The sequence below is a fragment of the Globicephala melas genome, chromosome 2 (genome assembly GCF_963455315.2).
Source record: "Globicephala melas chromosome 2, mGloMel1.2, whole genome shotgun sequence".
In the NCBI taxonomy this organism is placed as follows: Eukaryota; Metazoa; Chordata; class Mammalia; order Artiodactyla; family Delphinidae; genus Globicephala; species Globicephala melas.
In genome coordinates, this window is record NC_083315.2 from 83,961,721 (window position 1) to 83,978,392 (window position 16,672).

A 16,672-nucleotide genomic window follows, 5' to 3' on the forward strand; every position below is an offset into this window, starting at 1 on the left:
ATCAAAGGAAGGTAGAAAAGATAGTCTGCACCTCCTGTATAAGAACAGAACAGTTTTAGGAAAGAACTCTCATGGAAATTGTTTCCCTGAATCTGCCCCTTATGTCTTTACTTCTTTAAAATCTTCATGGACATGAGATAGGCAGACTCCAGTTTGAGCCTGTGATATGGTTCATTATGTAGAAGATGCCTATGACTTACCTGATGTTCAGATCAGTTTTTACATAATTTCCTGGATGTTAAGTTTTATGTAGTGATGAGGTTTCTTGAATGCTAATGGCTAGGAATAAAAAGAAACTCAAAGATTCAAGTTATCTGTTGGAACATTAGAAACTGTTTTTTAAGATGAAGAATTGTCTTTGTGTTTAAATTCCCATGTATTTTAACAGTGTTCATTTTTTAACAGGTGGCCAATATGTTCTACATTGTAGTGATTATGGCTCTTGTATTACTTAGTTTTGGTGTTCCCAGAAAGGCAATACTTTATCCTCGCGAAGCACCATCTTGGACTCTTGCTAAAGACATAGTTTTTCATCCATACTGGATGATTTTTGGTGAAGTTTATGCATATGAAATTGATGGTAAGGATTTATGTGTACAGATATATCTTTTGGTTATTTCATATTTCAAAGTCAAAATTGCATTATAGTAATATTACAGATTTTCACAAATCAAACTGTTAACTAGCCTAAGTCCTCCCATGATACATTAGTTAATCCCAGAAGAAACATAACAAAAATTAATTGAAAAAAAAGTATTTCAGAATTTTTTTTAGCTGCAAATAATGGAATCTGGCCTAAACTGGCTTACACAATAAGGACATACATTAGCTCACATAACAGAAAGTTCAGAGGTAGAGTGGTCTGTGGTCTTTGGGACTGGTTAATTCATGCTAAGGACACATTCTTTTTCATCCCAGTCCTCTATAATAAGTGTCTGATTCATACAGGTTTTCCTTTACAATTGTAAGACTCTGTCACAAGCAACAGGAGGAAAGAGACACTGTTTTCCATTGGTTCTCTTCAGGGGAAAAAGTCCCTTTCCCAGATGCCTTCTATTGAACCTATTTTTTAATCTCATTAGCTCAGATTGGCTTCAGTCTACCTGTCCAGGGCAAGGGTAACGGAATTACACTGATTAGTTGGATTGTATATACTCTTTTTTTTTTTTTTTTTTTTTTTGCGGTATGCGGGCCTCTCACTGTTGTGGCCTCTCCCGTTGCAGAGCACAGGCTCTGGACACGCAGGCTCAGTGGCCATGGCTCATGGGCCCAGCTGCTCTGAGGCATGTGGGATCTTCCCGGACTGGGGCACGAACCCGTGACCCCTGCATCGGCAGGCGGACTCTCAACCACTGCGCCACCAGGGAAGCCCGGATTGTATATTCTTGAATTGTAAAATTCAACTCTGAATACATTCTCTTCATAAAGCTATTCTGTTGTTTTAGTTAAAAAGGCTAGATAACTTGTGGACATAGTTGATACTGCCAACTTTCAAGGATGTTCTTCTGACCTTCACATTGAGTTATAGAATCTTTATTTTGTTAGTTTGCTCATGTTCTCTCTTGCTCTCTCTCACCCATCTTACTTTACTCCTCCATCACCCCCATTCTGTGTTGCTCCTTACCCACCTATTTATAGGTGATTAGATCAGGGGATGGTCACATAGTAGTCATCAGTTGTTATGAGATGTTGGTTAAAACAGTGAGGTTTTTACCAGCCTGGTAAAATTTTGTGTTTAATGGCTTCCTGTTTAGTGTCATTTCCAGGTTTTTATTGTCTGCTTTTTCTTATGTGGCTCTAGTTTAGTTATACAGCATTGGATATAGTTTTTTACTCTCCTGCATTCTCTTTCTTGGGTATTTGCTTCATCAAACTAATCTGAATAGAGTGGAAATAGATTCATAAAATTTTTTAGGGGCTTCCCTGGTGGCGCAGTGGTTGAGAGTCCGCCTGCTGATGCAGGGGACACGGGTTCGTGCCCTGGTCCGGGAAGATCCCACATGCCGCAGAGCGGCTGCGCCCGTGAGCCATGGCCGCTGAGCCTGCGCTTCCGGATCCTGTGCTCTGCAACGGGAGAGGCCACAACAGTGAGAGGCCCGCGTACCGCAAAAAAAAAAAAAAAAATTTTTTTTAGGAGTGAAAGGACCTTATGCATCAGTTTGCCCGTAAAACCATTTTATGTGAAAGGAATGATACAGCCATGATGAGAATTTCAATGATGTATATTTTTTAAATGCTTACAAAACACCAGGTGCTAAGTGTATTATAAATATTTGTATAAAACTTGTCACTAATTCAAGACTATTTAATTCAAATCCTTGCCCTACTTGAATTTATTTTACTTTATTCCTCGTAACTCTGGTGGGTATTAAAGCTCTTCCCTTCCTTAATTCAGCTGTGTTATGGCTTCAGAAACATTCCAGATGGAGGCAATGAAATGCAAGGAATTCAAATCTAATCATTGTATATTTAAGAGGCACTTTAACCATTCCTTCAACCCTCCTTTGTGGCATAATAAGCTAAAGTCAGTAATCATTATGTTTGTAGATTTACTATGAGTTTATCATACTCTTTTCTGGTTCAGTTATTTTTCTTATAGAAATGTGTGGCTGAATCTGGGAGTTTTATTCTTCTTAATGCTCCTCTGGCTAAACCCTACCTTGGAGGGTAGACATAATACAGAAATATATACTTCCTTGTATGGAGTAGAGTCGTAGAATAGTACCCACATCCTTTACAAAATTCTTCTCTTTTGGAATACTGTTAAGTTGGTGTTTGTATGGCTGCCTGCCCAGAAGCTTTTGCTAGAATCTGTGAAACAGATACGTACATAATCAAAACTTCCTTCAAACAAACGTACACAAATATTGACTAGAAGCAGTAACTGGTAAATTACTGTTTTAATTTTTTTTTTTTTCTTTCTCAAGTTTGTGCAAAGGATTCCACTATCACTGAAATCTGTGGTCCTGGGACATGGTTGACTCCATTTCTTCAAGCAGTCTACCTCTTTGTACAGTATATCATTATGGTCAATCTTCTTATTGCATTTTTCAAGTAAGAATTTTATTTGGTTGCTTATTGTAATGAGATCATTTAATATATAGTTCTCTTTTTGAAGGAACTATACAAAATTTAAAGTATATAAAGATTTTATTGAGGCTTAAACTACTAAAAATTATTTTTGAAAATTACAAATAAGAAAGCATGCATTTTCAAAATCAAATTAATTCTAAATTTGAGACTCTATCTTTCAACATACAGTTCTTTTATAAATTTAATCTTTATTTTGTATTTATTACAAGGTGGCCAGGGAATACACATGCAGTATACAAAACAGAAAGGCAAATAGAAAATTCTTCAGTAATCCCATTCTTAGTATTTTGGTATACATCCTTTTTATATATATGAACCACTTTTTCTTTTTAAAAATAATTTTCTTATATTTTGTATACTGTTTTTAACTAAGCAAAACATGAATATTATCCTACATTAATAAATATCCGTCTCCAGTTTTTTAATGACTACCTCGTATTCCATGATATAGACTGTAATTTTTAAGCCAATATGTTATATTGCTCCATTCGATTGTTTATAATTTTTTGTTCCCCAAAACCACATTGTGGTTAAATTTTTTATTAATCCTTATGTATTTCCTTAGAGTGTTTTCCTAAAAGCAGAACTATTCAATATATGTATATTTCAGACTTCTTCTATTTAAGTCAAAATAGGCCTTGTGTCTCCAAATCTCTGCTAACAGTAGGTATTATCTTTTTAATGGTTGCTAATTTGACAGTACATAAGAGTCTTGCTTTTATTTGCACTTATTTTGTTACTACTCAGATTGAATATTTTCTTCTGTTTTTGTCATTTATATGTAATTTAAAAAGCTTAAAATCATATTTTCTGCCTATTTTTCTGGGAGTTTATAATTAAGACCCTCAGCAGTATCAAACTTTGCCTTATACTGTTGCATGTGTTTTTTTCCGGTTTCGCATTTACCTTTTAGTCTTGTTTATGGTGGAGTACTCCTTTGAATCCTTGTTTAGAGTAGAATTACAATAAAATTTTAGTATTTAAAATTTTAAAATGTGATTAGCTAAGTTTGTTTATTTTTATTCTTTGTTATTCAAGCAATGTGTATTTACAAGTGAAGGCAATTTCCAATATTGTATGGAAGTACCAACGTTATCATTTTATTATGGCTTATCATGAGAAACCAGTTCTGCCTCCACCACTTATCATTCTCAGCCATATAGTTTCTCTGTTTTGCTGCATATGTAAAAGAAGAAAAAAAGACAAGACTTCGGATGGACCAAGTAAGTAAAATATATTAAGGCAAATGTTTTTATTTTATCACTTATCAGTATCACACTGAAAGCTAAGTATTTTTTTAAAATACATTTATTTATTTATTTATTTATTTATTTATCTTTGGCTGCGTTGGGTCTTCGTTGCTGCACGCAGGCTTTCTCTAGTTGCGGTGAAGTGGGGCTACTCTTCGTTGCGGTGCGCGGGCTTCTCATTGTGGTGGCTTCTCTTGTTGTGGAGCACAGGCTCTCGGCATGCGGCCTCTAGAGTGCAGGCCCAGTAGTTGTGGCGCACGGGCTTAGTTGCTCCGCGGCATGTGGGATCTTCCCAGACCAGGGCTCGAACCTGTGTCCCCTGCGTTGGCAGACAGATTCTTAACCATTGTGCCACCAGGGAAGTCCCTGAAAGCTAAGTATTAATTTTATTCAGAAGACTTAACTGGTTAATGTTATTGTAAAGGCTTTTGTTGAATTTGCCTAAACATAAAAGAATTTAAAGTGCAATATGTTTATCTATAAAAGTAAATTTAGTATTAAACTTCCTTTTTGGTATGGCATCTCAATTCGGTTTTGTTAAAATGCTAGTGTAAACCATAACACTTGCCGTTCTACAAACCATTTTGACTGCTGTGTAAACAATAACACTTTTAGTACATTCTGTATACTACGTGAGACATAATAAACTCTGCCTAAAATTTTACAGTGGCTTTTTATTCTATCAAATCAGTTCTTATATTCTTGTACCTGGGTATGCGAAGGAGAGGTGTGAGAGATAGATGGGGTAGGGTATTTTATAGGAAAAGGAGATTCGAAAAGGAGGAAATACTGGAAACTATTCTTCCAACATCACACTGTGAGTGAAGAAAGAAGTAGAAATACTTGTTTAGGGCTTTAGAAACACACCAGTAAAAAGAAAAAAAAATGCTGATGATTTACATAGCCTTATGAACTCTAAATAACATAAAACTCATGAGCTAAAGTTTATCTTGATGTCTCTGTTGATTTTTTTTTTCTTTTCCCTCCTTAGAACTTTTTTTAACAGAAGAAGATCAAAAGAAACTTCATGATTTTGAAGAGCAGTGTGTTGAGATGTATTTTAATGAAAAAGATGACAAATTCCATTCTGGGAGTGAAGAGAGAATTCGTGTCACTTTTGAAAGGTTCAGAAACTCTTTAATTATAACTGATTTTATGTCAGAGTGGGTTCTCTTAGTTGTGTCTCTTACACATGGTCATTGTTCAATTTATGCTTGTCAAACAAGTAAGTTTAGTAATGGTTTTACATAATATATTGTGAGACAGTTCAGTTCTTTACTTCTAAGACTTCATGTAAGTCAGTCAGTCAGTCTCTTAACTGTTTTTTGACCCTTGTTACAGAGGGCAGAAAAGAGTTGGTGGAGAAAAGTTAAACTGTCTTAATTATTTTAAAACATGTTTCTTTCCATTAGTTTTGCTACGTTCTAAAAGTATATGGTATTTGTGTAGGTACAATAATGGTAATAGTAGTTTATGTGTATGTAGCTGAATACACAGTTTTGTGTTACTCTGATGGGGGAATAAATAGCCTATGGTACAAAAGTGTGTTTTAAAATCTTATATTTTTATTATAATAGGATTAGCACTTGATCCTTTTTTTTAAAATATTTATTTATTTATTTATTTTTGGCCACGTTGGGTCTTAGTTGAGGCGTGCGGACTCAAGAGTGTGTGGGCTCAGTCGTTATGGTGCGTGGGCTCTCTAGTCATGGTGTGTGGGCTCCAGAGCTTGTGGGCTCAGTAGTTGCAGCACGCGGGCTTAGTTGCCCCACAGCACGTGGGATCTTAGTTACCTGACCAGGGATCGAACCCATGTTCCCTGCATTGGCAGGCGGATATTTCGAAACCATTAATTTTTAACATTTGTAAAACTCCTGTGTTTCCCTTACAGAGTGGAGCAGATGTCCATTCAGATTAAAGAAGTTGGAGATCGCGTCAACTATATCAAAAGATCATTACAATCATTAGATTCTCAAATTGGCCATTTGCAAGATCTTTCGGCCCTGACTGTAGATACATTAAAAACACTCACTGCCCAGAAAGCTTCAGAAGCTAGCAAAGTTCACAATGAAATCACACGAGAATTGAGCATTTCCAAACATTTGGCTCAAAACCTTATTGATGATGGTCCTGTAAGACCTTCTGTATGGAAAAAGCACAGTGTTGTAAATACACTTAGCTCCTCTCTTCCTCAAGGTGGTCTTGAAAGTAATAATCCTTTTCTTTGTAATATTTTTATGAAAGATGAAAAAGATTCCCAATTTAACATATCAGGTCAGGATTTACCTGTAATACCCCAGAGAAAAGAATTCAATTTTCCAGAGGCTGCTTCCTCTTGTGGTGCCTTATTCCCAAGTGCTGTCTCTCCTCCAGAACTGCGACAGAGACAACATGGAGTAGAAACCTTAAAAATGTTTAGTAAAAATCAAAAATCAGGCAATTCGTCTAATAGCATACCACATCTATCATCCCCACCAACCAAATTTTTTGTTAGTACACCATCCCAGCCAAGTTGCAAAAGCCACTTGGAAACTATAACCAAAGATCAAGAAACTGTTTGTTCTAAAGCTGCAGAAGGAGATAATGTAGAATTTGGAGCATTCGTAGGTAAGTTTGGCAAACTGATATTTGTATGTCAATATTATTTATTTTTTAATTATAATTATCACCTTAGAAATAAAAATAAATTGCTAATTAATAAAATCATGTACTTGTGTGACAAGTGGATTACCTTTTCATAGAGTATAGTTCTAAAAATTTTTTAAGGAGTCAGAAGTCGGGGAAGTAGGTTGAATTGGGCTATGCTAGTTATATTAGCACATACCTCTTTGGTGCAACTTACTATAATAACAATTGTATGGAAAACTTATTTGGACTTTTTTTTTTTTTTTTTCCTCCAATATGCGGGCCTCTCACTGTTGTGGCCTCTCCCGTTATGGAGCACAGGCTCCGGATGCGCAGGCTCAGCGGCCATGGCTCACGGGCCCAGCTACTTTGCAGCATGTGGGATCTTCCCGGACCGGGGCACGAACCCGTGTCCCCTGCATCGGCAGGCGGACTCTCAACCATTGTGCCACCAGGGAAGCCCTGGACTCTCTCTTTTGAATTTAAGCATAGTCTCTTGAATTTGATCAACTTTTGTTGAAAGAATTTGAGTGATGTGTAAGTGTTGCAAGACAAAGGTATAGGGGAGGCTAGAAGTAACTGGAAAAGAACAGTGTTTTATAAATAGGCTGACCATATAGTTTTTCATCCAAGCCAGTAAGCTTTTGAGAGTGAAAGGGTATGTTACTGATATTTACATTAGGATAATAGGGAAAGCCAAGACTCTACTTGGAAAATGAGTATTTATGGTCAACCCATTTATATACCCAGAGAGTATATATCCAGAGATCATTTCAGAAAGGAATGATTCATTCTTATACCTCACCTCAAGTAAAATAAGGACTGAAAATATATTTATTTTGGCAATGATAACATGTTAATAACCTTGGTGAAAACTGTTTCAGTGAAGGAAGTGATAGAGGAAGAAGGCTGATTATAGTGAAATAAAGTACAAATGGGAGTGAATGTGGAGAGTGATGGGGGGGCGACTCAAAAGCTTGGCAATGAAGGCAGAAAGAAAGAACTAATATTGTGGTTTGTATGTTTAAGGTTTTATTTGTTTTGTTTTTAATGATGGTGTTTTGTTATTTAAATGTTGACATTATGCCACGTGGAAGGAAAAGATGAAGAGGGAATGCTTTGTAGAGCTAGCTAAGCCCCAAATATTTGTAGAATATAGTGTTCTAACAGCCTTCCTCTTAGATTATTAAAGATAAAAGTATTTAACAAAGAATTTTTAGAAAACAACTTGGGTTGTTCGTGGACATAACCAGAATGTTCCAAGGTTTGAAGAAGGCCCTCTGTCTCTTCAAGTTAGAATTTTTCCTTCAGGTGGCTTCCCAACCTTGTCTTTAACACTTATATGAGCCTTCCCAGCCTAGGAATTTACCTAGTCACAGAACATGTATAGAGATGGTTCACAGAATGTTATGTCCATGTAAAATTCTCCACATTAGGGCCAACCCCATGGATTATCTAGGTACTGAGCCTGCTGATCTCTACTGCTAGGCTATGTGAGTTCACTGTGGGTTTATAGAGACAACTTTTCCTACATAAAATCTATCCCAATTTATTTTTTAAAAACATATTTTAGTCTGTTTGTTAATATATTGCCACTGGTATGGATATGTAGATATAGATATCCATATGTTTGATGTCTATATTTATATGTAATATGTATATATGTATAATAATTATATATAATGCTTTTTTTATTGAGAGTAAAAATGACTGCTCCCCCTCTTCTAAATTTCAAGCAGTTTACTTCATATCACATGTTGGATTCTTTTAGGATCCTGTTACTGTAAACTTGAACTACTCATCTTCTCCAGCTTTTTGATACCTATTTTCAGTATTTATCAGGAAAGCTACAGGAAACTTCAGAGCCATCAAAACTACTCACAAGACAACATACGTCACTTGTTTGAATAGACTAGGCAATGACATTATTTTGATAGAACTAAAAAAAACAAGTATTTTTTGTTGTAATCTTTTCTTTTTTCTTTTTTAAGGACACAGAGATAGCATGGATTTACAGAGGTTTAAAGAAACGTCAAACAAGATAAAAGAAATATTATCCGTAAGTAAATCCTTATAGCAGTGCGATTATTTTGCTATTTTGGAGTTTAGTTCAAAATAGAATTAAACATATTTTTCAGGAAAAATACAGTGTTAGCAGAAACCATCATCAACATGAGAGTTCCAAATATTTGAACCTTATACATAATTTGAAAAAAAGAAGAAACAGTTGAAGAATATGAAAAAATGTACAAATAGCTTGCATTTTTTAACTGAAGTTAAAAATCACCTATTTAATATTTCTCTTAAAAAATGCTTCTCCCTGTATGGTTTCCACAGACTACTCATTGAACTCAACTCTTTCCCAGGCCCCAAAATTCATTAGAATATAACCTTGCTTCTCAAGGACCCTGTGGTCTAGCAATAAAAAGCTGAATATGCCAGTAACTACAGTATCGCGTGCAAGTGTAAGCTGTTCAGTAAATGTTGGTTAAATGAGTTTTAAAGTATACAGAACAACTAGCAAAAAGGTGTGTTTCCTGGCTGAAAATTTTTATTTTTTAACTGTTGCTTTCATAAATTACCAATAACTAATTTGAGCTTTAAGGGTAATAACAGCTACATCGAGATAATTAGGAAGACCTGGAAAAGTGCTAAGCTTCTCCATCCCTTAAGAACTTAAGTTGTAGAAATGATCAAGTGATAAATATAACGGAAATAAAGTTTTTCCTAAAACTAGAGTCAAGGAAATGATAATGATATAATATAAGCTTTTATAAATGATTATTTCTCATATGATCTATAGTTAATTGTGAAATTGCTGTCAGGACATGTTACTTATTACCCTACATCTAAAAGGTAGACTCAAGTGCATTTTTTATAATATAAATGCCGACTTTTTTGGGGGGGGGGGTGCCGTGCCACTCAGCTTGCAAGATCTTAGTTCCCTGACCAGGGATTGAACCTGCGCCCTTGGTAGTAAAAGCACAGAGTCCTAACCACTGGACCGCCAGGAATTCCCCAACATTTGTATTTTTAATAGCATATATTTTGATTGAATTATTGTACGAAAGTGAATAATTTAATGTCTATTAACTAGATTTTGTTAACTTTGGATTTAATTGGTGACTATATGGAAATTGAGATGTAGTGATTCCATGAGGTCCCTTTCTTTCCATATTTGCCTTTAAGTTTGTATTTCTTAACTCAAATAAGACCATCAGAATGATGTAAGAAATAACGATTATGGAGTATTCAAAGATGCGTAAATATCAGGTAAAGTCTCTTTAGTACTTGTGGGAGTCAAAAAGTTAACTTAAAATATACATATACATTTAGATGGAGGAAGTAGGTAAGATAAACTTACCATAAGACTAATTTGCATGATGTATTCTAACCATTTTAATTCTGTGACATACTTCTAACGATCTGAATTTTCCATTATATATGATGCCTTACAGAGAAGAAGAGAACTAAATAAATAGGTTGAATGCATTTAGGTAGCATTAGCTGACACATGATGATGAAAAACAAGGGAAGAATAAATGAATGAGAAAAAGTAATAAGTAGAAAGAAGAACTGACAAAGCTCTACCAGAGTTGGTTTTATAATTCTTAAAATGTAGACGTGATATATCTACATTCCATATGGGGTTTTTCTTGAACAGGTTTTAACTGAAGTGGATTTTATAGTAAATGAAGTTTTTTATGGACCTTCGTAACTTTTAATAGAGTTTTTTTGTAATTTGGAATTATTTAAGTTTAATAAAATTTCTATCACACTCTCTTTCTCCTATATGCAGATACCCTTTAATTAAAAATATGGACCCAGTATGTTATATTGCTCAATTGTAGAGTCCATTTATGTCAGTGTAAGAGAGCCCAATGCCTCTTATTTTAGTCCTTCCTTATAGTATAATTAGTTGTTCAAGAGAGATGTACATGATAATTTGGGTAGTATATTTGTTCACTTTTTATTAGTGAAAGTAATTTTTTAAATGTTTAAATATTATAGTTGAGTACTTGGTATCCTAGAATTTTAGAGATATTTATTGATACCTTTTAGCAGTTAGTAATAAAACTTAGTAATAGGGGCATTAGTGCCTAAGTGGCATTTGACCCCAAGTTTGACTCTAAACCTGTACACTTCAATTTTAGCCAGGAAAATTCTGAGGGCTAGGAATGGATATGGAGAAAGTAAATCTTTGGAGTGATTATGACTTAGAGAATTGACATGACACCACAGTAAAAGGTTAGAACTGCTAACTAGCTGGAACTCTGAGAGTTGTTAAACTCATCATGTCAAAACCTCAAATTCACCGTCATCTTCCTTCTCAGCAGACATATTTCTTTTCCTCCTGTATTTCCTACCTCTGTTAATAGCATCAGCATCCTACCCTTCCAGTCAACAGCCAAGTCTACCTGGTTTTGCTTCCTAAATACTTTTTTAGTGCCTCTACTTTTCTCAATCCTTAGTTATAGTAGTTATAGTTACCCTGACTTAGACTGTTAATTCTCTAATTTATATTTCATTGAACTTTTAAGGTATCTTTAACAAGGTGTCACAACAGTAGTTGAAGGAATTTGATGACACTCTGAGGGCATTTTGCTGTTGTGAAGCACTTGATATATGGTGGGAAATCATTTATAATGAATGGACATTTCCTAATGGTAAATGGTAGATGTTAGGGTTTCCCCACAGATTGCACCTTTTAACAATGGACCTATTAAATGAACTTAAAACAGGAGTATGCTGAAAATTTTTAAGTGAGCAAATAACTTCCTGGTAAAAACAAGAAGAAATAACAAGTTTCTGTGAGTGGGAAGAAAAGTGGTGGCTATGTTTTAAATTTAACAACTGTGAGTACTTTACTTAGAGGAAAAGAACTGTAATAATAGAATAATGAGCTCTAGCTCATGACGGTTAGAGGTTTTGAGTTCTTGAACATTTGTGGGTTATACATCCCTTTGAAAATTTAATGAAAACTACAGACCACCTTCCCAGGCAAATGCACATATACAAACTTTTTTCTTTTAAAGTATAGAGTTTTACAAATACCTTGAAGCCCACTCATCAGTCCCACACTAGAATTTCTATCAAAGACGGTTCTATGAAATTGATGTGTCATTGTATCAAAGAGTATATATCAAGGAAAATACTTAAGTAAAACAATCAAGAAATAGCTAGAACTGGTTCCAAAAGGAACAACTAAAATCAGAAAGGAAATCAGAGTTGCTTTGTGACAATAGGAAAAAGGTTAGCACTTTTTGCTTGGCTATATATCAATAAATCAGCTGTAATGTGAAGAATGTGAAACATCAAAGGTAGAAAAACTTAATTTTCTTGAGACGTTTAAGTTAAATTTATTTAATGAAAGTAATAGCTTATTGTGGTAGTAACATTTTAAAACTCATTGTTTCTGAGCGGTGGTAGAGGTTTGGAAATATTTTAAAGTTACATAGTAGTATGACCTGTGTATAGCTGAAAAAAAAAACAGAGTGAAGGTATCAGATCTTCTGCATTAGTTTAATGAATTTCGTTAGTTCATCTGGAAAAACGAATAGGTAAAAAGAAGAAAATGGGGGAGAATTAGTTGTTAGATTCTAAAATATCTATACAAGTGGTATAATTGAAACATGAATATTTAGTGAAACATTTTGGTGACTCCAAAATAACCCTTCTACAAATACAAATTTAATAAGAGTTGTATTAGAAATTGATGAGAAAAGGAATGCTTTGTCAGTAAACACACAGATTGGACAACTGGGTAGAAATTAGGAAACGTCTGTTTCATATCGCTTCATAAGCTCAGATGAATTCTGGATTTAAATATAAAAATTCAAAGTATAAACAAACTTAAGAAAATACAAATATTAAGTCAGTAAAGCCAGGAGGGCTTTTAGAACAAATATTAAGGGAAGGATGAAAAGAGATGAGTACCTAAAAATATAAAAGCATAGATAAAACAAATATGAAAAAAATTGAAATTTGACAAATAATGACCAGATAGATCTTTGTTATACAAATAGCTTATACAAAGCAATAAGAAAGCTACCAAAACTCCCCAAAATAAATTTCCCCTCCACTTTTTTACTCTCCAAAGAAGAAAGTATTGCTGTTTCAATTTTAGTGTAAAATAGTTTTTTTCTTTTTAAGGTGAATTGATAAATGTTTTATTATTTTCCCTACAGTTTCCTATTTTCCTCCAATTTTTTAAATGAACTTGTATTGCTATGAAAAAGAACTCATTCAGATGGATTTATGAACAATAAGCAAGTAAGGTGTTTTGATGGCAGTTTTTGAAATTGACATTGAAGAAAATAACTGTAATTTGTAATATACCCCTTGGAGTCCAGGTAGATTAAAGCATATTGAGCTAAATAGATCCAGAGGCTCTTATACTACTTAGAGCAATGATTTGAAATTTAGTTCAATTGTTTTAAAATTGTGTATATGTATAATATGCAGAATGATATTCCTTCTGAAAACACTCTGAAACATGTGCGTTCTCATGCTGGATTTACTGAGTGTCACAAAACTTCTGTTCCTCTTCATTCAGAGCAAGGTGAGTATTTTGACTTCATGAATTATGCTAACAAATATACTCATTTAAGCTTTACAGGTATTTTATGGACATCATTAAACTTTAAATGTATTTTATGTATGTCACACGCTTGAGCAGTGAATGTTGCAGAAGTAAGAAAATGAAGATTCTGGTCCATCATTGTTGTTCTTAACCTTGAATAATACATAATCTGAATATTCTAATATTTTTCAACAGATTGTTTAGACTTAAAAGATGAAAGGCAAAGACTCACTTTTTACAAATATGCTGACTTTTTTACAAATGAATCGGTTGTATTTTAATCTGTATAGTCATTTAATCAACTTATTTTTCTGCTTTAACCTTTAAAAATAATTAATACATTTATTTGGTTCAAAATTAAAATACACACACACACACACACACACACAAGCACTTTGAAAATCAGTCTCAGTCTCACACCAACCCCATGTGTAACCACTGTTATTTTTGTTTTTTCTGTAGTTGCATGCTTATGTAGTCATGTGTGACAGTAGTCTTTTTTACTTGTTCATCTTTTACACAAAAGGTAGCATACCATACATGTTGTCCTGCACCTTTAAGTTTTCATTGAAAAAGTTGAATGATATGGAGATGTTTCCATATCATGCTTTTTTGGGATCATAGTTATATGCGTATAAATTTATTGTTATCTAACTTTTCAGTTATGTACATTTAATCTTTATAAGGTTCCTTAAGAAAAGCAGTACTTCCTTATTCCCCTCACCATCATTTCTCCTTTTATTCTCTTCAAGTTGGGTTTATTCCAGGAGTGCAAATTAGTTTAACATTCAAAAATATAAGGCATGATAGTAACAAATTAAAGAAGAAAATCATATGGTTATCTTAATAGCTGCAGAAAAGGCTGAATTTGATGAAATTCAACATCCATTCATGATTAAAACTCCTAGCAAAGTAAGTATAGAATGGAGTGTCCTTAATCTGAATAAAGGGTATCTAACAAAAACTTGCCACGGATACCATACTTCATAGTGAAATATTGAACACCTCAGAAGGAGAACAAGACAAGGATTCTATTTAACATTTTAGCCAAAGAAGAAAAGGAAGAAAAATAAATGGTAGAAGGGTTAGGAGGGAAGAAATAAAACTCACTATTTTTGGATAACATGGATATTATTTCTAAAGTTAGGATGCCTGTAATTTTATATCCTCGTATTTCAGTTTTAGGCAGTATCTATTGACCTCCCACTTAAAGAAGACAAGGATTGAGCTCTTCCCTACCACCGTCCCCACCCCTCTCTATTCCCTAGCCCACATGCATGCACAGATGTCTTTACCCTGTCCCACCAGTGTAGTTATGTCATGATTTTGGTTAGATCAACGCTGGATTCTCTGCTCTTTGAATAAATTTTTTCAAAATATTCAGTTTCATCATCTTGAAAAACTTTTGCCCAGAGTCCCCTAATATATCTCAATCTGCTCTTTTTGCCCTCTATACCTGGAATGTTCTAAGATTTCCTTTCACCGTTCATTCTTTCGTTCTAAGATGTCTCTTCACTGTTCTTTCTGAGGTTTTCCTTTATTGTATCATGAGGTTGTAAATTCTAAATTAATTTAAAATTTAACATCCTCACTTTTTTTGGAAAATAGGCTTAATTCTAAAGTTTGTTTAGCATAAACAAGCAAAATGTGACAAAAGTGGCATCTTAAATGGGGGGAAAGATGAACTATTTTTTTTCCATTACTGTAAAATGATGTTTAAGATTATTAATTGCAACATTGTTACAGCAAGAGATTGAAATCAGGCCAAATGTCCATCAATAGGAGTTTGGTTAAATAAATTATTGTATATCCATTGTATGAAGTTCAGCATAATATTAAAGTAGAATAGAGAAATCCTCTGTGTACTGATACTGAAAGATCTCCAAGCTTAAATTTAAAAAACCAACAACAAAAAACCTGAGGATATATATATTATACTAGCATTTATGTTAAAAAAGAAGATTCAGGGGTATATATAGAAACACAAAATATCTTTGGAAGGATACACAAGAAATTTGGGAACAGAGGAAGAGCAAGACACTTTTTTTCCCCATACTCTTTTATTTCATATTGCCTTTTCACAAAAATAAATTGAATAATTTTGATACCCTGTCAAGAGACCCGTGAGACTCATATAACTCTTACATTCATCAGTGTTGGGGAGAGGATAAGTTATCTTAGGTAAGTTATATTATGCCTCGAAACACTTTGTGTTTGGTTAGTTGGTATTAAAAAAAATTTGTTTTACTTGTATAACTTTTTTATTTTTTTAAATTTTCTTTTAGTGGAAAGTAACAGTAGAAGGCCATCTATAGAAGACAGTCATGAAGTAGATTCCAAAGCAGCTTTACTACCGGTTTGTACATTTCAATTAAACATATGCGTATTTAAAAATACTTATTTAGGGCTTCCTTGGTGGCGCAGTCATTGAGAGTTCGCCTGCCGATGCAGGGGACACGGGTTTGTGCCCCGGTCCGGGAAGATCCCACATGCCGCAGAGCGGCTGGGCCCGTGAGCCATGGCTGCTGAGCCTGCGTGTCCGGAGCCTGTGCTCCGCAACGGGAGAGGCCACAACAGTGAGAGGCCCGCGTATCGCAAAAAAAAAAAAAATTATTTATTAGATAAGAGCTAAAAGATGGTGATATTTTATCTGAGATTATATCTAGCTTTCAAAAAATTTTTAACATTAGAAAACTGACCTCAGTGCATAGTAGCAGTTATGGAAAAGAGTTTCTTCCTGTAGTGAATAGTCAGGAATTATTAAAGAAAAATGTATGCAGAAGAAAGAAAGGTAGGAATCTCTGTTTGAATTGAAGCTAATGATATGAAATTATTCCCAGCCAACTGGAGTAATATTTGATTTTACAAACACTCTTTAAAAGCAGACTTTGGCAACCAAGACAAATCGCTTGGGAGAAAGCAAAAACAGTTGCTCCTTTCTAGTCAAGTATAGAAATTAGTGCTCATAATTATGATCCTGGATCATCAAGAACATATTAACTTGGCCCCATCCCCCTGGACTGAACGCTACACATGTACTCACACCCTCTTGCTTGCTCCCACCCTGGCAAGCAAGGCAACCATGAGAGCCTGGAGGTTCTTCAGAAGACAAAGAAGTCAT

At 34.4% G+C, this 16,672-nt stretch overlaps 1 protein-coding gene across 3 annotated transcripts in view; it reads left to right on the forward strand.

Annotated features, from left to right (window-relative positions):
* The window catches only part of TRPM7 (transient receptor potential cation channel subfamily M member 7), a 122,136-nt gene that overhangs the window by 84,077 nt on the left and 21,387 nt on the right, over positions 1-16,672 (forward strand). For 2 of the 3 annotated variants that reach the window (XM_030842838.2, XM_030842840.2), the window contains exons 22-29: positions 406-580; positions 2,928-3,054; positions 4,132-4,316; positions 5,335-5,467; positions 6,235-6,950; positions 8,960-9,027; positions 13,434-13,530; positions 15,837-15,907. In XM_030842838.2, the coding sequence (XP_030698698.1) occupies positions 406-580; positions 2,928-3,054; positions 4,132-4,316; positions 5,335-5,467; positions 6,235-6,950; positions 8,960-9,027; positions 13,434-13,530; positions 15,837-15,907 (1,572 nt within the window). Of the gene's footprint in view, positions 1-405; positions 581-2,927; positions 3,055-4,131; positions 4,317-5,334; positions 5,468-6,234; positions 6,951-7,289; positions 7,506-8,959; positions 9,028-13,433; positions 13,531-15,836; positions 15,908-16,672 lie in introns of those variants that run through there. The other variant, XM_060294268.1, reaches the window with a different exon arrangement.